Source organism: Ascidiella aspersa, chromosome 8 (assembly GCF_963924565.1).
Source record: "Ascidiella aspersa chromosome 8, kaAscAspe10.2, whole genome shotgun sequence".
NCBI classification, from domain to species: Eukaryota; Metazoa; Chordata; class Ascidiacea; order Phlebobranchia; family Ascidiidae; genus Ascidiella; species Ascidiella aspersa.
The window spans coordinates 10375911-10399311 of NC_139454.1; the positions used below are offsets into that span (position 1 = coordinate 10375911).

Sequence of the window (23401 nt, forward strand, 5' to 3'; positions counted from 1 at the left end):
CAACCTGATTACTCTATTTGGAATTAGACAAATACGGTGATTTACAAAGATTGTCAAGTAAAAGTAACTCACGTTCGTGCAGATATTCACGTTCGTACGGGGTTCTAAACAAACGTATTTTTGTCCGATTGCACCATGTGAAATAGTTAAATTTGTGGAAACTTTGGCCGATGTTGAAATGGGTTAAGAATAAGATTAATGTTAATTTGTTGCTACAATTCGAACACAGTAGCAAAGGATCAACGAAGAAACCACAAAATGGTTATCGAGTCAGTTGACCCTGAAGGTATAAGGAATTGAGGTTACAGCAGTTAAGGCGATATAAACGTAGTATTTTTTAACAAACTATGGTAACTTTAAAATTTGGAAAAAATAACCGAAAATACAAAAATATATACTATCTAAAGAAAGAGAAGGCTTGTTCAATAAAATAATTGCATCCACTATAATACTTCTTGGCGTTCTATAACTCTTACCGCAATCACGTCAATCACCACTAGTAAAGCCCGTTCTCTTATTTCAAAATACGTTATCAACACGTTATACTCAAGTTTAAAAGCCAAGTATCCGGAAAACAAGAAGCTGGTTGAATATATATATTTTGCCAAGTGAGGCCGTCAGTTTATTAGTACTGATTTTTGTTTTAACTAAAGTAAGAAAGGGTTGGTGTCGTGTTGTGTGGCCCACTCACGTTGTACACTTTGCCGTCGACCAAGCAGATGTTCTTGCTGACGCACGTCACGTGACGACAGTTGCACGAGTCGACTTCGATCACAGATTCCTCGCACTGGGAACATGGCTGGTTGGATGGACACTGGTTGCACTCTGCGAGCATTACGTATACTCTATGTTAATGCGAGGCTTAGCAAACTGGCGCAAAATCACTTAATGACCAGTCGCAGCAATTCTTAACACTGCGACAATTTAGAATAAACACTGTTTGATATTTGTTTAATTTTCGCAAAACATAAACAGTTGGTTTGCACCTAAATTATTTTAATTCAACCCAATACATTTATAAGTATTTCTATTTGAAATCAGCTGACGCGTTAGCAAAAATAATTTTCTTAATACTTTTAATATTCGATTCGCCGTTAACCTCAACAAGATAAAACTAGTTCAGAAATGATTTAATTGAAAGTAATTAACTAAGCGCTGTAAAAGACAATGGTTTTGTGAAACTTGAACTCCATCTTTAAAGAGCAAGGTAAAACAATTTTGCCTGCTGAATCTCTTATGGCACTAAGTCAGTGAATTTACTGAAGTGCATTCAGTCACCTTTTTACACGGCTTACCAGGTAATTTGGGTAAGTGATTGACTTGGACTTTAATCGTTTACACATTTATTATTACCTTCCAAGGGTTTTAATTAAACTACATTACTGAAACTGGGTTGACGTCAAATCCGGTATTTTAACGTCAATTCCTACTTGAAAAGAGGTTTGCTTCCTACTAAACTTGGTTTGTTATAGATGTTTTCCATGCGAAATATCGAAATGGAACTAGTTTGACATTTTAATAGCTTAACATTTATTTTGAAAGCCGTTCCTTTTGCTCGTACTCGATTTGCCATAATCCTGAATAGGAAAAAAATCCCACGCTTACCGCAAGAATGCAACGGGCAGCATTCGGTCTCGTGGGTGACTAGGTGCTGGTTGGAGCTGCACTGGGGCGCCTCGGGACATGGATTGCGTGATGTGTTGCAGTGGCAGTCGTACTCCGGGATGCACTCGTCATTGTCGATGCGTTCCGGTACGTATCCCGGTGGACACTTTGGAACCGGAACCACGTCACAGCCCTCCTCGCCCTTGCCAAGTTCGTAGTTGCAGGCTGCGCGAAACAAACAGCCGTTTTTTGGCGAAATAGCGAAACAAAAGTTTCGTTTTTAACGCGTAAATGCTGCATTTTTTGCCTTTTTACTTTGCGGGTTTTGACTTCTTTTTTTACAGTTATAAGGCTAGCCGAACGACAAACTTGTTTTAAGTTGTGTATACTTTGTTGGCACAACACACTATACTGGATGTTTTCTGTAAAGGAACACATTAAAAGGTAAAGCAGGGTAAAACACGGCACTTGCAAAATAAAAAAAAATAGAAAATATAAGAAATTTGAAATTTGAAACAAGAAACAAAGCTGCACACGTAGAATGAATATCAAAAGCAATACAGAAGTTGTTTATTTTCAACATTGTTCTTCATTTTCAACATTGTAAAAAAATGCTGCTTACTGTATGCTTATTATTCATTCCACGGTTACATACAACTTCCAGCTATTATTCTCCAAAGACTCTATTCACAAGTTTTAAATCTAGGTTTTAGACATGTGTTGTCGAAACATCAGACTGCAAGTTTCTGATAAGCAAAAAAAATCTCATATAGCTTAAATGAAAGAAACTCACTGCAGTCGTATTGTGGGCAGCACGGGTCGGTTGTAACCCTGCGTTGGGGCACCTGACAGGGGCCACAGCTGGGTACCTCCTCTTGGAAACCAGCTGGACAGGTGACCTTATCGCAGACGATTTCGTGGCCCACTGAACAGCTGCACATCGTGCACTCGTCTTGGAACCAAGTTTCGCCGAACTGAAAAAAAGCAGCAAACAGTGAAGATATGCCAAATCAAGTTTTTAAAGTACACGGTCCGATTGAAAAAATGTCCCATACTTGACATTTTATTCGGATACCGATAGACAATATTTGAATACAAAGTATCGCGATACGGCCGAAATCAAATTGCGTCATTACTATGCTTAAAACAAACAAAATAGACAAATATCAAATGGTAAAGGTTTTTTTTTTCAATTTGTTAAGTCAAAACGTGTTTTAGCGTTAGCAAATTCAGTTATCTCCAGAATCTACTTTTTTGAAATAGTTAATAACTTTTACATTATAATCGCTGCGTTGAATCGCATATATTTCCGGAATTCTCATATAAATTTGGTATCGGATCAGCACCAATGCATCCCTAGTATCGGCTAAAGGCACCGATATTAACGAACGTTCTTAAACTAACCAGCAGTTAGCGCCAGGTGGATATGACGTTTAATTACAGGATTTAACATCAGCTTGGAATTCAATTACACGCTACACCGCCAGGTAAACTGGTTAATTAGGTTTAGGGCACGTTTGAAAGTGTGCGTTCTGTGTTTTTAATTGGGAATCAAGCAAACATATAGGCACTGCTGGGCATAATGATCGGAGGTTGTAGTAAAGCGTATAACAGTATCAAAACCCATACAGAAAGAGGTATTATTATGAACGTTTCAAACAACTCTTTATTCATTTTCAACATCTTAAAAAAAGATGTTGAAAATAAATAAAGAGTTATTCGAAACGTTCAAATTGATACCTACTTCTGTATAGGCTTCGATATTCCAATTACGTATATGTATTGTGTTCTGACTTTTCTTAAAAAAGAAAGTTCTCATTGGCTGCGCTGCGAATCTACCGCACACCCATGGTGTACTTGTTATGCGAAACAAGTTGTGAAAAGTTGCATTATTATCGAGGCAAACACTTTGGTTTACCGTGGTTTTTCGCTGTTGCACTCACCCTGTACGTGTTGTTGTGCTCGTCGATGCACTTGTTGTCGCACTTGAAGCAGCAGCCGTTCTCGGTGAGCACCTTCTTACCACCGCGAGCCTCACAAGTCGTAGGATCGAAGGGCGGACACCAGATGTGAGTGCATTTTACCTCCAGGAATCCGGTCTGCCTGTTCAGCTCGCTGCCGCACACGCAGTTGTGGCAGTCGTCCACGCTCGGTGTGGGTTGGCCGGGCTGCAAGTGTCAAAAGGTGTACAAAAGTTAGTGATCATAGCGCGTGTATTAGAAACCACACCGATGGGTTTATTCCGTGTTAAAAAGAGCGCTTATGCGATTTTTAAATTCGACTAAACTCGATGTTCTTTCTTTGTCGCGGAGTCGGGATGACTTTGGGTGTGCTTTCACTTTTTTAAACCACTTTACTTAACTTTGACCTTTGGGTAAATTGATTCGACTAAGGTTATATTTAAACCAAATTTGACTTAAACTCAAGGGTTGAAGACAAACTAGTGGATTTTATAACCTACTTTTTAATCGACTGGGACTTATTGTTTTTTTTAAAATTGAGTTATTTGCAACACTGTCGTATTGGTCAGTAACAGTTTCTTAAAAGAAGCCTGAAGGCAAGCCCACCGAACGTATCATTAAAAACAAAGGAATAGCTTCAAAACCACGAACAACAACTTACCAGAATAGCCGAGCCGTCCACGCAGCAGACGTTATCCGGCACACACTCGAAACTGGGGCAGCAGTCCACAGTGGTCTGCTCGAGTCGGTAGCAAGTCGGGCATGACTTGACATCCAGAACCGGGCAGTTGATCGGGCTTGTTGTAATCTCGGTGTTGCCGTTGCTGTCCATCACGCATTGCTTGGTAGTGCAGTTGGACAATTCGTCGTGGGACTGGCCGACCTGAAAGGTGGAAAACGATAACCTGTTAGTGCTTTGTGCGTGGGTGTTATCCCTGTTTTCGCAATAAACCATCGTAGGGCTAAAAAGTATGATCTATTGTCTAGGTCTCCCTGATCTTAACAGTCGCCTTTCGTTGCCGTTTTTTTTCTGTGCGATTGGCAATACAGCGTTTTTAGTACATAGAAACATCTATATTTATATTTAGTCACACAAACAAATATAAACGCAAGAAAATAATTCTCCGTGCGAGACCTTATAGATTGACTGTTTAACGCTTATCCATTACAGTTTTTTGTCAAATGTGTAATACTTGACCTTAAAACCTAATCTGTTTAGCGCTCGAATAAAACACTTTCACAGGCCGGTCGAAAAATCACGATCCAACTCAAACGGGATTTTCTAAAAGTGAAAACGTGTCGAAAAGCCCTACCTCATCCACATTATACCACACAGCACACATATATGTAAAACCTGCCCATATAAATCCGCCTAACAACTGCCGCCTAAAGTCCTCCTTACCTCGGCACAGAACATCTCTTCGTCCGCTCCCTGTACATGGCATCCTGTGTCGAAGCACTCTCCGCAGCATTGTCCAGCCACCGGTCTGTATTCGGAGCAGGGCGGGCAATAGGTGGAGCAACTGTAGGCCATGCACTGGTATGCCAGGCAGCCGTGCTTGTCGGGCATCTGGTTTTCGGCACAGGTGCACTCGGTGCAAAGGTCGGGGAACCACATATCACCGGGCTGCGAAGCAACATTATTAAACGCTGTTTAGAAAGTATTTCGGATGAACTTTATCCGGGGCTCAAAACAAATCCGTTCTATTCTAAAATGAATCCACAATATAGCAATCACTGTTGATGGCAATTAGAAGTAAAATCTGTATGAGACACAATTTATTAATTTAACAAAAAGCTATATATTTTTATCTTGTTAAATATTTTATTTCAGAACATTTCTCATACGTAAAATTTCCTGTGATTTTCCTGATGTTCAATACAACCAAATAAAAATCAAAAACCATGGAAAACGATAATAATTTAACGTGTAAAATTAACATCGCCAATTAAAGTTGATTTTAACTCAACTAGATATTGTAAAATGTAATTCGGCATACAAGGTTTGAAGATATACCGAAACAAACAGCACGGAAAAAGGACACTGTTTTTCTAAATTACTGTTTAAACTGGTCCACATTTGTTACCTGGTAGTCGGTGCCGTTGTCTCTGCAGACTCCCTTATTGACGCAAGAGTAGCTCTCACACCCGCAAGCGTCCTCGTGGATCACTGTGCTCTGGCACTGGCCGCATATCGTAGAGTCTTCCGCGCACTTGTTGCATACTGCGTCGCGCGAACAAAAACACTTTGGTTATGCGCAATATCTTATACACAGCGCTGTCGCGCACAAAGCATTACCTTTGTAGACATTTGCATCTATTTCTGCTTAATTTAATAAAAATGTTATTTACTGTAGAACACCAATTTTAGATGGAATTCAACACCTGTCTTAACAAAGTTTAGTTACAAAATCAGTCACTATAATTACACTTTATGATAATTAATAGTTTATAAAATACTTTACTCGAATATCGCAAAATAACAAAAGATCATGGCAAACTCTCTTTAGAGCAAAACAAGACACAAAATACCAATCAAAAAACAGCTCCTCTGGTAATTGTAAGTTTTACCAACGTTTCGACAACCTATGTTAGTCGCCTTCGTCAGGGTGAATGACATGGAAAAGACACAAAATGGTGGCAAAAAGCTGCCGTCGCCCTGACGTCGACTGAAACAGAACAAACCTTACCGCAAGTGTGAACGGGACAGCAATCTCCAGGGGTGGTAACAAGATGGTGGAGGGGCGGGCAGGCGTGCGGTGTGGGGCAGGGGTTCCTGTCCGGGTTGCACTCGCACTGGTACTCGGGGATGCAGTGGCCCGGGTTGGCCTGGTTCATGATAAAGCCGGGTTCGCAGATAGGCTGGGGAACTGCCTCGCAATCTCCCTCTCCCTTACCAAGTTCGTAGTTGCAAACTGTCAAAAAATTGTTTTGAACTTGTTGCTCGCGTGCAAGTGGGCATATTTTGCCTTGGCGTGAAGATTTTTATTGTGTAACTCAAAAAGGCCTTATTCGTAATCGTTCTGAAAATGTTATTTAAAGTAGAATGATTAAAATTTTGCCAAGTATATTAACTCTATATTTGTGGTAAAGTTATACCGATGTATTGCCTATTACATGACGTTTATTTGTATAATATTTAACGACAAAAAAAATACAGTCCACTTTTTCAAAAAAAGATCGTCTTCGAAAAAGTGCACAGCGCCTTTGATTTCACGATGCAATATATCGGCGCTCAATACACACTTCAAACAGCCCATAAAAGTCTAGGCCTAATTTTGTCAGGCAGATGATGTTTCCAACCAACTAGAAACAAGAAACATTACAAGATAGGCCCGACCAGTGTTGTAATGACTCAAGTCATTGACTTGACTAAAGTGCACTTAAGTCACCGTTTTCAAATGACTCGACTTGACTTAAGTCTTTTGGACAAATGAATTGACTTGGACTTAAGTCATTTTGTCAAATAACTTGGAAGTAAATTAAGTGGTTTTTTTTAATTTATCTCAAGTTTTGCAACATTAACCACTTTTATTGCTGTCCATTGCGCTTGTGTGTGTTTTTTTAATTGAATTGTTGCTTGCAATGGGACGAGTTTGCCAATTTTAATTATTTAACAATTTACTTTTATGACAATGACATGACTTGAAATTGACTTGCTCTCATAATGACTTGACTTGGACATAGGTTATTTTTCAAAATACTTGACTTGGACTTAAGTCATTTCAAACTGACTTTTTAACAACACTGGGCCCGACCACAAACATCTTACCACAGTGGTACTCGGGGCAGCATGGGTCTGATCCCCGCACCAGTTCGGCAACGTGGCAGGGGGCACATTCCGGGACTTCCCCGGTCCAGCCCCCTGGGCACGACGTTGGGGTGCAGGCGATGGCCTGGTTCTCCATGCACGAACAGAAGGTACATTCCTCGCCCTCAGGTATCCAGCTTTCTCCGTACTAAACAACAATGTAATATACGTTAGCACCAAAGAGGGGTGGATTGCAAATGGCTGTCCACTAATGGCTTTTATAATTTCTAAACGTTTAAAATTAAACCGATTTGGAAAAACGATACGGGTTAGCATTCGAAGTTTGTACACTGTTGGACGGAAACTAACAATTTACTATGAACAACCTAAACACAGAGATTCAAAATGCGAAAGGTGGACATTTGTTGAAAAACAGTAACTAAAAACGATGGATTATATTATGCATTTAGTGTAAAAAGGGTTCGAGATTAGAGAAATAGGCTTCGTTGATATTAACGGCGTTAAAAATGGACATTGTAAAGTTTACCATAGGCATATAGGCAATTTTCTGTTCTTGGTTGACCAACCATAGTAAAATGTACACACCCTAAAGCAACCATAGGTTACAGGAACGTGTTCTACACTTGTCGCAGAAAAGCTATAGACCAACTCGAAAGGGTTTACAGCTGCTATGGATAGTTCTTCAAACGAAAGCCAACCAAACCTTGTAAATGGTGCCGTCTTCTGCCACGCAGTTGGTGCAGTTTGACACGTGTTCACAGTTGCCGTTCACAAGCACGGTGTCGGTGGGACAGAAGCATCCCTCGGTGGCAATCTCCTCGTAACAAGGCACTCCGCTGTTGTAGTCCGCGCAGCTCTGTTCACAGTCGGGCATGCACGGCAAGTAGACGCGGTCAGACGGGCATTCAGGTGCTACGGAAAAGTTGTTTAAAAATGTTTATGGATTTTGTTGCAGTTAAAGGTTTGGCGCATTTGCGAAGAAAGATGGAAGGTTGTTTGACTTTTTTATAAATAGGATTATGGCTTGTTTTGTTACAATTTTTGAGAATAGGGCTACCGTACATGTACAAGACATTTGATAATAAAACTTAAACACTAATTTTAGCATTTTTTTTAATAAAACATTTTTTGCATAAGCAAATTTACACTAATTGTTTAGTATACCTAATCTAAAACATAACCCGGTTTATGGTAAAAGAAAACAATTCATTGGAAGTTCTCATTGTAAAGTCTGTTGGCCTTGGGGGTTCTTTGGACTAGTTTTAAGCGGTGCACAAAGGCCTAATTGGAATATTTGTGATTACTTAAATTTGTGTGTGCAATTGGAATTATTACTTTCAAAAGAACAAAGTTTAATTGAAAAAAAAATGCTTGTAGGACCGAAACAGAAGATTTTTAATACTATAGTTTTATGATGTCAATTTATGACATAATTTTTGCCTCGCTTGTCTGCGCATTGCAAAACTGCATATGTTTTGCCGGAATTTAGTTTCGCCCTTTTGTTTGCATTCGCCTCACAAAACTGAGCGAAACTTACGACAGAAGTCTTCGCTACGCCAGTTGATGCAGATTCCCTCTTGCATGCAGGCTGCTGCGTAACCGTAAACAGCCTCACACGCCGAGTAGTTACCGCACTGGGAAGTGTCGTACTGGCAGATCTCATAATAGCGATCCGGGGCTAGAACAGCGTGGCACGCCTGGAATACAAAACGTCGTAACAAGTTATTTCAGCGTAAAAGTTGGACAAAACGTTTTTTTTTTAAAACAAAGACAACAAATAGAAAGGCGGTAGAACACACAGGTTGTCTAATTTAGTATACGGCTACGGCACTTTTATAACACAACAACAAATAACTAAAGCTCAAAAAACTAACGCACCGAATTGGAATACAAACCGTCGTTACAGATTGGCTTTACAGTTGATTTTCAAGCTAATGCCATTTGCTTGTTCGATTCTAACCGGAGTAACTGTTATGTAACTTAAAACTAATAAAGCCATGCACATGTAGCAATGAAAGGTGTTGTTGTAACATTCAGTTAATCAAAACCTATGCAAATCCACCTGTAATGTGTTCTCGTAACGCAGACTTTTATGTGCTGCCAAAATTATTTAAAATGTGGCTTTATTGTGTGTAATTTCAACTACAATATAGTATATTTATGCAAGTGTCGACCGTTGTTATCATAAAACGCCATGATTAGTTCTGTTACATGCAAGTTTTTATTCCTCTTTTGCAACTAATAAACATTAGGGGGCGGTGAAATGCAGAGTTGGTATAATTCAGTAGATAGGACTTTAAATATAGCAACTTTATAGCACTGAAAAAATTAATAAAGCTTTAAAAACCTAAAAAAAAAAGATTTGTAAATATTTTTTTTACTACTTTTAAGATCTTTGGCACTTGCCTCGAATACGTCAGACTTAATGATCTCGCACTTCTCTGAGGGGGGCACTGTGCAAGGTAGAGGGGGTCGGAAGCAGGATTCGGACTCGTTGAAAACCAGCCAGCTGTTGCCGAAGTCTTCGATCTCGGTGACAATGTGGCCCGATCTGTTGGTGAGTTCGTCACTCTGGTCGTTGTTGCATACGCCTGTGTTGAATCGATTAAAACGTTAATTACAACAAAGCGTCATACTTTGTCCATTGTAATTCCGTGAAAAATATTTGTATTTACGTAAAAAAGTATATAAACGGGCGTACTTTTATTCTTGACTAGGTTCAATAAATTGATGACTTTAATTGTATAAAAGTGTTAATAGAATCAAAAGTGTTAACTCGGTTAAAATCGTTTATTCTTTAGATAAGTTCCGCTTTGTGGATTCTATTGTTTCAATGAGTGTGCTAAATAGCAAAGCAAAAAGTTGTAAAGAAAATTAATTAAGATCGCGTGTAGGTGATCAAAATTGTTAGTTTTTCATAGGTTGCCAAGAATATATTACACCAAGCAAAAATTAAATCGACATACAACTATGTTCATCTAAAAATAAGGAGTGATGGTTGGCCTGGACAGACCAAAAGAATCATTATTATTATACGAACACCCAAACGCTACAATCACGTAAAAATACAATTAGACACCAGTAAATTACATTCACTTCTCGATTTGTTATTCCGGCTAATCGCTTTACCTACCACAAAGTCCCTCAGTCCTGTCGTAATAGACCGAGTAAGGAACAATCAAGCTCCAGCTGTAGTCCTTTCCAGTGTACGTCATAACCAGGTTTAGGGCGGGAATTGTGACGTAGAAGAGGCTCGTGCCACGCATTTCGACGTGGACCCCTCCGAACTCAGCAGGAAGTGAGGTCTTGCCAAGAAGGGAGCCGCCATCCACAGAGAACTGTTAGATGACAAACATGTTTCTATTATAAAAATAGAAATGAGCCCGATCTAACAAAGATATAAAAAATAGGGATCCTTTTTGGGGTTTCCAGATAATTGTTAAAGGGATCCCAAAATAAAAAATAGTTTAGCGTACCGGCACATTGTTTTACTAAATGTATTTAATTTAAGTAAATTGCTACGATGGATCGGAATCAGCTCATACCCTACGTCACAAGTTCTTAAATTGATTTAAATCTGACGCACATGGAGGGGGTATGAAAACATTTTAGTATATTTTCTTAAACCTGTAATATACGATAAACACAAACCTAAAATTCAATGCCTCCAAAACTAAGAATATAACTTATGCTACGGTATTTTTTAATTTACTTTTACATTCATTACTATGTGTGGCGCTATTCACACATGCGAACTATTAGTTATATAGACTACCATCTAATGGTCCAGTGCATTTGTAACTTACGGTATAGTTCTTGTGCAGGACCACGTGGGTCGATTCGTAACGAATAGTCATCTTTCTGGTGCAAGTTGTTTCTGGGGCTTCGGGGCAAGCAACGTTCTCCATCCAGATCTGCAATGAATGTCACAGTAATTTAATTATCTATATGTTTTTTAAGTGTTTTTTTAATGTTAACGTAGACTTTATAAAAGTAATTGCTTTAAATATGGTGTTGCTGTCAGGCATTGTTTCAACTGATGAATGGTTCTTCATACTGCTCCAACCAAAAATATTATAGGCTTTCTGGTGTCACCTTGACACATTATAACATTAGAAAAACACCAGAAAACGGAAATGCAACCCAAAGTCAACGCGGCCACTTGGCTTCCGGAAGCGGTTTGTTTTAGTGCCCACAGAAATTGTTTTCTTAATTACGAAAGGCTATAAAAGAAAAAAACTTATATCCCACCTCGTATTCGTGAGGGTGGTTGCTGTGGTGTTCGTTCATGTCGCGCGATAGCACGAAGGTGCAGTTGCCCTGGAAAGGATAGTAGTAGCCGTCGAAAGTGAAGAAGTGGGGATCGCCCTGGCCGAAGCAGTAGCCTGTAAATAAAAAATATTTCCACCGTGTCTTATCGAAAATTCACTGTATAGTTTGTACCCATTAAACATATCTGTACGTATATATTCTCTTAGGGTTTCAATGGCAATTAATAGATGCTAAACAGATAAAACGACAATAAACAATAAAAACTGCTTTTATTAGAAATATAAAACAAAACGCGTGCAAACGTATCTTTCGCTCAGAGACCCTAACGAACAGAGAAAAATAGGAATAAAGTTTGTTTATCAGTGGGTGAACGACTATATCTGGAACTGGTGCTTTTAATATACGGCAGTATTTGAATGCATGTTAACATGAGACATGGAAAATTTTAACCCGGCTTTGAGTTTCAGTGGGTTACTGGTATGAAGCAAAACCGTTTAATAAAACAATCGAAAAGTTCATCATTTTATCCATTTTCAATTTTGCAGTTTAATTTTACGATTCATCCAAAGCTTCAACCCCCCAAAACAAGCAGCGTTACTCACACTGGCATTCCCACTTGCACGTGCAACCGTCCTGCACTTCAACGGCCGGGAAGCCGTTGACGCAGGTGGGACGATTTTCGTCGGTGCACATCACGGTGTGATCCACGCTCTCGGTCCTACAGTTGCCCGGCGTCTCCTCGACGCACGTCAGTTCCACACAGAGGGACTCGTCCCCTCGCAGAGGCCAGGTGTCGCCGGGAGCGTGTGCGATGCCCTATATACGACCAAAACGCGACAATTTGATACCACTGAATTAAAGAGAAGAAGCGACTGGAACCCTACACTTGCCCTATTAGGGATGTCCGATACTTACATTTTTTATGACATTTTTTTAGACATTTTATTCGATACCGATAACCAATATTTTGGACAAAAACTATCGCGTTCCGCTACTAATTCGATACCAATTGATGTTATTAAGCTAAACAAGCATAACAATAGCAGGGTTTCTTGAACTTTTTTTACTTCGGACCCCTAAAATTTATTCGCGTCGACCAAGGAATTGTAGAGATGACGTCATAAATTAACGTCACAATACAAACAGACTTTATAAATCTACTGTTTCCGGTCCGAAAAATGTAAAATGGAAATACAGACTAAAATTCTAAAGAAACATTCTGTGCAAAAACGTTTGATTAAACTCTTTTCTTTGAAAAAAAAGGTTACTTTTTAAATATACACTAATATTTACATTGCCTAAATGGAGCCCCAAGGGGTCCATGGACCCAGTTTAAGAACCCCTGACCTATAGGGATCTCCGATACTTGATATTTTAAAGGAAAAAAGGATTTTAGGAAAATATATATATTTTTTATAAACGATGCGTCTTACTCGAAAATATTTAGCAAAGCGTCAAACTCGAAATATTTAGCAAGATGGTGAATAGGCAAAAACACGAAATAGCTTGATTCGCAGGTTACTTTTATTCCATTCTACTTCGAATGTTACAAATAGTAGTTGAGCCTCACCTGACTGTCAACGCATTCGCACCAGGGCTGGGTAGTGGTGGGGATTGGTTTGGGGGTCGTTTTGGGGGTGGTGGTCGTTTCGTCACGCGGCACGGTGGTGGTGGTGATCACTGGTTCAGGGGTGGTGGTAGTGGGAGGGGGAGGGGGGCAGCTGCTCTCCGGAATGCATTTGTTGTTGACGTCATCCCAAACCTCGTCTGAAAGTGAAAAACATGTTTTTTTGTGAATGGCGTTTATAATAAGCTGTAATATAAACTTGGATATACAAATAAGTGTGAAAACTGTAACGTTTTAGCCAATTGTGTTGAAGATTTGACTAAGGCGCCGTAAGTGTTAATGTTTATAGGTTTTAAATGGCTTCGTCAGCGATAAGAAAACTTGAATCACTCGACTACACCGTTGCCTAGCCAATTTTGTTACTTTCGAGTCAACCAAATAATCTTTTCAAGTTAGAGATATACTTTGCGACATTTGTCGTTCAAATAAATTCTATTCGTTAAAAAGCATCACAGGCCAACCAGCATCGCAATACTTATAAAGATTGTTAGCACTTTATAGCAAATGTTTGCCGCATGTTTTCCTAAAATAATTTATCAGATTCGGTCATTCTTAGTGGTTGTCGCGCCAATAAGGCATAGGTTGTAAAAACACTACATCACCAGGATAAAATTAGAACAAGAGACCTTGTCTATTCCGGGCAAAAGTCTGATATAATCCTAGATAATTCAAAACCGAATCTCGTTGTAAACGGCTTATGGAAAAATTGGGGGTCACACTGTGATTAAAATTGGTTGTCTCCTAACACACAATACAAGATACTTAATGAATGAACGAAATTTCCATATATATACAATGGAAAAGTGGTCCGTCGTCCTAAACCTACAGATCAGTTATAAGAACAATCGTTTACTGCAGAACCCACCTTCTTTGCAAACGACGTAGCAGCCCTCCAGCATAGGCCAGGCGCAGTCCTGGGGGTTCCTATCGTCACAGGTGGGTGGGCACGGGTTGCCGCAAGGGTCGTACTTCCACTCGCAAGTCTCGTTGTCGTATCCGAGCCCGAATCCCGGGTTGTACGCCTCGCACATTACCGGGCACACTTCGTTGCTTCTCCAGCTCACGCACACTTCCGCGTCGGCGCAGGCCTGGAACGCGGAGAAAAGGAAGATTAAATGACTAAGGCCAGTGGTTCTCAACCGAGGGGGGGGGGGTAATTCACCATTAGGGGGCAATTTTACTGCGGGCCTTGAATTTTGCTTCGCGTGGACTACGGTAGGCAAGAATTTTTTACAGATGACGTCATATATTAACGCGAAAATACAAATATCGGTCCAAATAATGTGTTAGTGAAATGCAGTCGAATACATTCAGTGATTTAAATTAAACTGTTTTTTTTTTATTAAAAATTGATTACTTCTTTCTTCGTGGACCCAGTAAAACTAGTTCACGGACTCCCAAGGGATCTTTGGACCCCAGTTTAAGAACCCCTGGTCTAAACGAAACCGGATTTGAACTCATAAATTAAAAAAGCACCAGGGCGAAACGTGAGACGATTGGTAAAAAAGATTGTTTTTCAGGAAAAAAACAAAACTCGTTTGCGCGCTTGTGAAAACAAACCAAACAACCAGCAGCAGCAACTGCATATGGACAGTACCTGTGCGTAGCTCGCCACCGCAGTACAGAAGCATTCGCAGTCGCCTCCGGCCGTGCAGCCGCAAGTGTCGAACAGACAGTCCTCGTAGAACTTGGTGGGGTCGACCTTGGCGTGGCATTCGGCGAACACTTCACTCGTGATAATGGCGCACTTCTTCTCGGCCCAGGGCGCACGATCGGGGTCTGACTCGCACGGGTTCTGGGGCGAGTCGGCGACGGGGCACGTTTCCATGATCTGCATTGAAATGCGTTTGAAATATGGGGGTTCTTTGTAGGGTTTTGCGGAATGTCTTCGCTCGAATACACAGTATCAATTTCGACCGGCTAGGCGCTGTTGTAACATTGCGTTTGACAATATAACCATCGTTTAATTTTAAACTCCTTGAGAGCGTATTAAACTAAAAATTGAATTTGCATTACAATATTCTTTAAAGTCGGAGTGAAACCCCAACAGTCCAAAACAATCTAAAACTCAAAACAATTTTAGGTTTTAAGAATATTTCGCTCTAAACCGGAATACAAATTTATAACGATTGTTTACAACCACAATGTTACCCAACTTTATATAGGCAATCCTTTGTGTTTTCTAACATCCATTTCTCCCTTCTTTTTTGTCTTATTTTTAAAATGACCAGCTTAATAAAACACCAACTCACCCTCCAATCGTCTCCAAATTCATTTGGATTTGCTGTGATGTCACCGTCACGCATTGTAAAATCGTTGCTCATATCGCCGTCGAAGCTACCACAGAGGCCGCACACCTGGTGGGTAATAGTTAAATAAAATAAGAATGCTGCGAACAAATTCGCATTATGCGGTATTGAGTGTAAACATTTTTAAACGGGCTGTAGCTCAAATATAACAACGCGCCCAAGATTATTTAAACCTTTAAGTTTACATAGACATTTTTACATACACGTTTGCAATGAAAAAACAGTTTTATTAAATTCTGCAATAAAAATAAAAATAAACAAAAAACACAATAAAAAAACAATAAAAAAAATAAAAATAAACACAATTTGCAATAAAAAAACAGTTTTATTAAACATAATTCATAAAACATTTGATTCAAAATATATGTGTGTGCAAAATACTCCAAAAAGCCATCGTCTGTGCAAAACACTCGTTGTTTAAATTTCTACATTTATCTTGAAAAAAAAAACGTTATAGTTATCATTGGCTTAAAAATTATGAAAAGCCGAAAAGATACATACTATCTATATTGGGTTAAAAATGGTGAAAGATCACTTAAAGCGAGTTAGTTACCTTGTGCATGTGTTGCGGATGGAGGCGGACTTTGACGGTATTTTCCTTATTCCACAAAACGTCGATTCCGGCGTTGGTTTCGACAATGTAGTAGATGGAGCCCTTTCGGACTGTGTACTTCACACCGTGGGGTGCTTCGGGAAAAGCGCTGTTGTGCTTGATCGACACAACCTTAAAAATAAGGGCAGTTATAGTTTAATGTGTCGCAAATTTGGACAGGATTTCTTGTTTACAAAGCATTGCAATAAAACATGCAAGAAAGTTGTAAGTCGTCAACGATCGTCATTTTTTTAGGTGTATATCTTGATAAATGTTTTTATTTTGAATGAGCAAAAATTAATATTTCGTTTTAGTTCTACGGTTGCCAGTGACTATTTTAACTTCAAAATTTTAACTTTGGACAGGATTTTTTGTTTACAAAGCAATGCAGTAAATACAAGAAAGTTGTAGGTCGGTGTAAATTTTGGCAAATGTTTTAAACAAAAATTACCATTTGTTTCAGTTCTAAAGTTGCCGGTTACTTATTTAACTTCAAAATTTTAATCATTCAAAGATCTGCTCAGTCCTGATAATAATTGTTTCGCTAAACAGAAAAAAACAGTTTTTTTTTAAATGAATCAAGTGTTTTAATAACGATTTTTTAGTAATTTGAATAAAAATATGAAAGCCATAATATTCGATAAAATCGACATTTCGCAGTTTACAGACGTTTCAGTGTTTTATCGCTTTTATCTTCCCTTAGAATTTTAACACACATATGATGTATTAGGTATTGTTGAAACGTCGGTGAATTGCGAAATGTCGATTTTAACGAATATTATGACTTTCATATTTTTATTCAAATTACTAAAAACAACGTGTATGGAGTTCCAAGTGTTTTAATTCCAACATAATCTCGCAGCACTAACCAGCCCAACTTACCGGCTCGCCGTTTCCCTTGGTTAGGTGGATGAGCGTGTCGTAGAAGTAGAAAGAGACCGCCTTGGTACAAGTGACGTCACCGTTTCCGCATGGAACATTCTCGACCACAACTCGGAAGCTTCCCTCAGTTTTGCCGCAAACGTCCTCAACCAGGCTGTACTCGCAGTCGCCCTGACAAAGCAACAATCGAGTGATTATGGCGTCACAAAGTCGTTATATAAAGTAGGACAGGCTTCTAAACGGCGACCCAACTCTTTAACTAATTGTTTTATATAAACTGTTGCCACCAGGCATAGTTATATCAACCCTTTAACTGCTAAATTATTTTTCTCTAAATTTTAACTTTTGACCGGGTGCTGGTTCACGACTTCTGCTACAATAGTCGTAGAAGATAGCCAATAAATTTCTCTGGCAAAGTTGTTCTCTTGAATTTTTCTACAAGTTGGGTGAAAAAAAGTTTTGCTGACGTCATCACCAAATCGATGACGTCACGTTAAAATGTATTTTCATGAAAGAAAAAAAACTTTTATTCAAAAAACAGCTCGTCTGGCAATTGGAATTCGTTACCAACGTTTTGGCGACCTATTTAAGTTGCTTTCGTCAGGGTGATGAATGACACCGAACGCTCGTACAATAAATGGAAAGCAAAAAAAGGAAAAAGGCAGAAATAAACGCGAGCAACAAACGATAAGAAAACGATCATTTACGATAGCCTTTCTTTCACCAAGTCTTTTAAATCAAGTACTACTTTTTTTTTCGACAAACAATATAAGAAAGAAAAACAACAATGAAACACGTTCTATATGTATGTTTTACCCTCTTAACAAAAATGAATATCAAATTTACCCCCAATTTATAAAGTGCTGCTTAAAAGTAAAAATTTACATCAGTTATATTCAGTGCGACGGTTTCCCTTGTTTTTTGACAACGAAAAACAATTGTATATTTGAAACAATGCCTTGCAACAACATCATATTCATTAAATACTTTCAATCGGGAAAAATGGTTTTGCAGCAAGTTATTTTTGCTTCGATCAGTTAAAAAAAAACGCGAAAAATGCACAAACCTGGTAGTCGTAGGCCGAGCCATCAAACGTGGTGTAGTGGGGGTCGCCCATGGCCACGCATTCGGCGTAACAGGCCATTTCGGTGCAGCTCCAGCTTCCACCGTTACAGGTGCAAGTGTTGCAGTTGTCCGGCGAGATGGTGGCGCCGTTGTTGTGCACCTTACCGTCGTGCGAGCAAGAACACTCTTCTGGCTTCACGCAAGTGCCGAAAGCCTCGTCTGTCGAATTGCGAAGAGTAGAGCGTTACAACAAATTTGGGTTACAGTTAGTAGCTAACTCTCAGTCGAAAATCGAAGGAACTTTAAATAAATTTGAAAAAACATTTTTTTTTGAAAGGGAAAATATTGTCTGGATTTACCCTTGATGGTGCCTTCTGGGCAGGTACAGCCGGACACGCAAGGGCCCGTGTCACAGAAAAGTGGAGTGGTCTGGCAAGTTTTCAAGCAACCCACTCCAGAACTGCCGTCGGAGCAATCAGCGTAGACGAGCGGCGATTCGCAGGTTTCTTTTTCCTTGGTGACGCATTGCATGTGGCCTTCCTTGCAAACACTGTAATTGAATAAAAAAAGGTAAATCACAAGAAATTACAAATGTGAGCAAGGCTGTATCAACTAATTTAACAACTGAGTTTTCCTATGTAGGATGCTATATGACCTCCAGTTGCATCTGTGATTTTGTCAATATGCTAGTGACATAGGAAGAATTACTGTAGAATAGCATTCTGAGCACTTTCTCCCCTAATTATATTTTAATTTAAATTCAATTTTAGGACGCACAGAGAGCTTAGCAATTGCTCTTTGCTTGCCAACCACAAGGAGTTCGTGATAACAAATCTATCATGCCAGCAGTTCGCTATCGGGGGCAGTTAGTTATCGACATTTTTGTTAGCATGGAGTCATTTGGATACAATGAGAACACTTTGACAGAGGAATCAGGTGGCATTGTATAAAGACAAATTGCATTGAATTCTCGACAAGCTTTCGCACAACCGTTCTTTATTAGGTCAAAGTACTTTGAAAGCTTGTCGAGAATTCAATACAATTTGTCTTTATATAGTGCCACCTGATTCCTCTATTGAGAATTAGACCAGTGGTTCTCAAAGGGAGTTAACAAAAGAATAGAAGGGTAGCTCCAATTTCGCATGTTTTGTTCCGCCTATACCCAGACGATCCTTAGATGTGCGAACTCACCACACGTGCGTAGGTCCTTCAACCTGCTCGCCAGGCGCTAGCATCTCGCCGTCGTGGAAGCACTCGCAGTCCTGCACCTCGACGCAGTGCCCGGCCTCGTTCTGGTAGAGTCCCTCGCCGCAGTAGCAGCCCGGGTTGCAAGCTGCCTCGCAAGTTTCTGACGGGTCGGCGATCGAGCGACAGGTCGACACGCAGTAGCCGCCGCATTCCTTAAAGACCTTGCCGTCCTCGCAAGCAACGGCTGAGCGAAGAGAGATAGAGATCGGGTGGTTACTTAACTGTATGAGCAAATCGCGACACGCCTTTGGTTTATTTGGTGCGAAGTAATTTGCAAAACACTTTTGTAAAACGCCGCTTTGCTATGTAAATAAACAACCCAAACTCTGTGTACGGCTCCAAAGCGTAATAGTCTAGCAAAGCGAGTAAACAGGCCAGAAACTATTCATAGATGTAATAAGGCATCGTCAGTATACATTATAATTCTAATGAATTATTCATTTATAGTGTCTGGGCTGAACTACTGGCTTTGCTAGACTATTCTGCTGTTACTAATCATTAATCGAGGTCGACATGTATCTGGAAAGGGTCAAGGTGATTTCCAGTATCACATATTCAGTGAAACGGCTTCAAAGAGTCTTCCAAAATTATAGGTTTAATCTTTGAAATACCGAAACAGCATTACTGCAATGGGCAATTTTGTGTATCAATTAAACGCACGTACATATTAGCCTTCAGACCTAACTTTAAAAAGCGTCCTAGGTCGGTTTTTGTACTTTGGGTGCAAGCGTTTTTATTCACTGTAAACTCACGGCAGGTGGATGCGTTTCTCCAGTTGACAACGACGCCTTTAAGCGCGCACTGACGAGCGTAGTCGGCCAAAGCCTGGCACATGCATTCCTGGGCGTCACCGCAGTTGCACACATCGCTCCTGCAAAAAGTAACATCAAACATCACAGACATTCCAAACACGTAGAGTTCAAACATATTTTCAAGCTAAAAATGATTAAAATATGTGCTAACAGCCGAAATTCTGCTATCGCGTTTAAATTAAATGGAATTTGGCCTATAAGCAAATCACTTATATAGTTGATCACATTCTGTGTTAAAGGCTTTTAATTTATTTCTTGAGAATTAGGTTGTGCGGTTCCCCAAAATTATCAAAGGTTTAATGCTATTGTAGCCTACCTTTCTTAAAGAGCATAGTTGCAATGTTTAGAAATCCCAGCGCTATACCGATTTTACTAGATCAAGAAAAAGTAGTTCATATAGCAAGCTCCATGAACCGCTTGGCCTATGGGCTTAACGCTGATTTTATATGGCACAAACTATAAATCTTGCCTGCAGTTGTAGTAGAACACGCCGTAGTCGACGAGGCCATGGCATTCCTTGAAGGTGTCAGTTCGGATGGCGTCACAAACCAGGTTGGCGTAGTTGAGCTTGTGCTGGTTAACCATGCAAGCTTCGGGAACGACAGGGACTCGTTCACAATCAACGTCTGCACATTCGGCGTTTGTCTGTAAAATAATTTGTAACTGGTTTCAACTATAGTCCTTTTTAAGGTTTATCATGCAGTATGAAGGGATCTGTAATTAATTAAGACGTTTCGACACGAGCTTATTATCTTCAGTTAATGTAACTATAGATCCGTTATTACAGATCCGTGCATAGAGTACCCAAGTATATTGCTGTCCATTACGGTATGATACAAGCTCGTACCGAAAACGTATTAATTAAGATCATGTCGATCTACTTGACCTTTTTGGCTTAGTCTAATTTATAAAGATGCCTTGACAATACCTGAGAAACGCATTTGTTTGCAGTGAATCTCAAATAAGATTGGTTGTTTTTGTGGCACTAATGTGTGTAACAAACTCCTAAAGAAGCAAACATAATGCCCATTCCAATCGAAATCGTAAGTATCGATTTATTTCCTAGCAACACCCGGCATAATTTTGAAAAAAAATCTATGTTCGTTTGCTAGTAGTTTAAAATTGTTTGATGTTAATACTGTGAGGCGAACTGGTTTTAAAAAAAGGTTTCCAACAAAGATTCATATAGTTTTAACGTAACCGAGTGGCATAGCCAAACCTTCCACGAATTTCCAAAGCTGGCAGCGTTGGTTTCAATTATTCCATGAGGCGTTTTCCAGTCGTCGGCGGACTTGGCGTTAAAGTTTCCGCACATTCCGCAAACCGCTCCTTTCCATGAAGGCTCGAGCTGTGAACAAACGTCGATTCAGTTAAAATTTCTGCTTTGCGCCTATGTCTAAGTCACTAATAAACCTTATGTACATTACACAATGGGTTTAATAAAAAGCTCGTTGATCAATAAATGGATTGGATGCAAACCATATTACTCACCCTGACGTAAACTCGCATAAGTCCGTCCCATTCTAGTGTAATTCCGTTTGAGGTCTTCAGCTCGATTATAAGAGAAGACAAGCGACGAACACTCACGCTCCCTGCATGTAACCAACATGTATTTTGCTGGTAAGTTGGTAAAAAACAACACGAAATAGTCTAGGCCTACTCTGATGTAGCACAAGCGACATAGTCCTTGTTCTGGTTATCATAGTTCTTTACTGATTGCTGCGGGCAGTATCGTGCTTTTTTTTCCCGGGTAACGGTTTTTTTGGGGGGTAGTAAATACTAAAGTTTCACTTACATATACGTTGATAATAACTTAAAAACATGAGTAAAAGGTAAAAGTCTTCACCTTTTGCCGATGCGCAGTTCAACTCGTGGCCCTACCTACAAGTGATGGCACTAGCTCCTTAAATGGAGACCGGTCCGAACGACTACTGACACTTCAGTTATTCCATCCCGCCCTAACTTTTGGTAAATGGGAAGAACAGTGCCACTATACACACACATTCATCCCTTACTTTGTACATTTTACTTTTTTTTAGTTGGCACACAAATAATTTGTATCGTTGCATTAAAATCTACGAATTCGAGTTGAAGGAGTGGGATGTAGATAGGGAAAGGTCACAAAAACAGGTCACGGCGATGTAAAGTTCAGTCCTACCGTGGCTGTAGGGCAGTGCCACTTCGGTTCCTGCCACTGACACGATGCCGCCGTGCATCAGCTTGTAGCTGACCGTGGCAAGGTCGTTCTTCATGACAAGCGTAGCTGCTTTGGTGCAGGTTCCCAATTCGTCAAGGCCACACTTAACGTTTTCGGCCAAAACCTGTAAAGCATGGTTTAATGGTTAAAAGTTATTTTAATCCAAATATTTTAGGTAAAACTTTGTTTTTTAGAGTTCTAGACATGTCTTCTGTTTTTTGCTTTGTGTAAGGTGAACTAGTCGGGTAACGAATTCGTTTTCACTTGTATGCGAGTGTTTTTTTGCACTTTCGCCTTTTGTATTTTATTAGCATTTTTTTTTTTTTTTTTTTTTTTAAGACAACTGGGGACTCTGGACTTACTTGTACAGTTTTTTATGACATAATTAATTTTATTTTGCAATTTCTAAAATATAAACATACATCAGGTAAAAAGTCTTATCGTAATGTCAGCTGCAGATGAAAATACCCATGGTTGGCGAGGATGAAAACATGTATCCAAAGCACCTAAAACATTTTCCACTTTGTGTCCTTTTAGTACTTTTACTAGTACTATAAATAGGTTTTGCATCAAGTCAGCTAATACCATGCCATGTGTATTTTGTATACCAGTTTTCATGTACAGCCAAAGTGTATAAGTTAGCGCCCACTTACGGCAAATGTATAGTCCCCGCTGTCGTCGCAATTGTCAGTAGCGAGCACGTACTGGCAGTGACCGGAAAAGCTGTAGGAGAGTCCGTCAAAAGTCCTGTAGTGGGGGTCGCCAGTTGCGGCGCACTCCCCAGCACATGGGAGGGCTTCACAACTCCAGACTCCGCCTTCGCACACGCTGAAAAGCAAGAAAATACCGAGATATAAGGCTCGCGGGTAGCAATTTAAAAAGGGGAACACACAATAGGACCTATATACAAAGCAACAATACGTTAAGCAAAAAAATCTATAATACCATAGTATTACAACCAACGACATAATAAAGCCTAATACCCAGTAATTCCCACGACAGAATAAAATATAAATCGTCTAAATAAGACATAAACCTGACGGAAAAAGTCCTATTTTT

The 23401-nt window shown here is 39.7% G+C and overlaps 1 protein-coding gene across 1 annotated transcript in view; it reads right to left on the bottom strand.

The window, feature by feature from the left end:
• The window catches only part of LOC146136037 (von Willebrand factor-like), a 35025-nt gene that overhangs the window by 8111 nt on the left and 3513 nt on the right, over positions 1 to 23401 (bottom strand). Inside the window, exons 3-33 of the mRNA XM_083396136.1 lie at positions 22996 to 23170; positions 22304 to 22466; positions 21637 to 21737; positions 21365 to 21493; positions 20615 to 20790; positions 20086 to 20204; positions 19277 to 19517; positions 18445 to 18635; positions 18087 to 18304; positions 17021 to 17191; positions 16100 to 16270; positions 15490 to 15594; positions 14835 to 15068; positions 14103 to 14325; positions 13181 to 13377; positions 12213 to 12426; positions 11590 to 11723; positions 11145 to 11252; positions 10472 to 10676; positions 9745 to 9929; positions 8876 to 9035; positions 8042 to 8250; positions 7339 to 7525; positions 6257 to 6481; positions 5654 to 5790; positions 4969 to 5193; positions 4228 to 4449; positions 3549 to 3773; positions 2399 to 2579; positions 1606 to 1830; positions 692 to 825 (exon numbers count right to left, since the gene is read on the bottom strand). Of these exons, the coding sequence (XP_083252262.1) occupies positions 692 to 825; positions 1606 to 1830; positions 2399 to 2579; positions 3549 to 3773; positions 4228 to 4449; positions 4969 to 5193; positions 5654 to 5790; positions 6257 to 6481; positions 7339 to 7525; positions 8042 to 8250; positions 8876 to 9035; positions 9745 to 9929; positions 10472 to 10676; positions 11145 to 11252; positions 11590 to 11723; positions 12213 to 12426; positions 13181 to 13377; positions 14103 to 14325; positions 14835 to 15068; positions 15490 to 15594; positions 16100 to 16270; positions 17021 to 17191; positions 18087 to 18304; positions 18445 to 18635; positions 19277 to 19517; positions 20086 to 20204; positions 20615 to 20790; positions 21365 to 21493; positions 21637 to 21737; positions 22304 to 22466; positions 22996 to 23170 (5590 nt within the window). The remainder of the gene's footprint in view (positions 1 to 691; positions 826 to 1605; positions 1831 to 2398; positions 2580 to 3548; positions 3774 to 4227; positions 4450 to 4968; positions 5194 to 5653; positions 5791 to 6256; positions 6482 to 7338; positions 7526 to 8041; positions 8251 to 8875; positions 9036 to 9744; positions 9930 to 10471; positions 10677 to 11144; positions 11253 to 11589; positions 11724 to 12212; positions 12427 to 13180; positions 13378 to 14102; positions 14326 to 14834; positions 15069 to 15489; positions 15595 to 16099; positions 16271 to 17020; positions 17192 to 18086; positions 18305 to 18444; positions 18636 to 19276; positions 19518 to 20085; positions 20205 to 20614; positions 20791 to 21364; positions 21494 to 21636; positions 21738 to 22303; positions 22467 to 22995; positions 23171 to 23401) is intronic.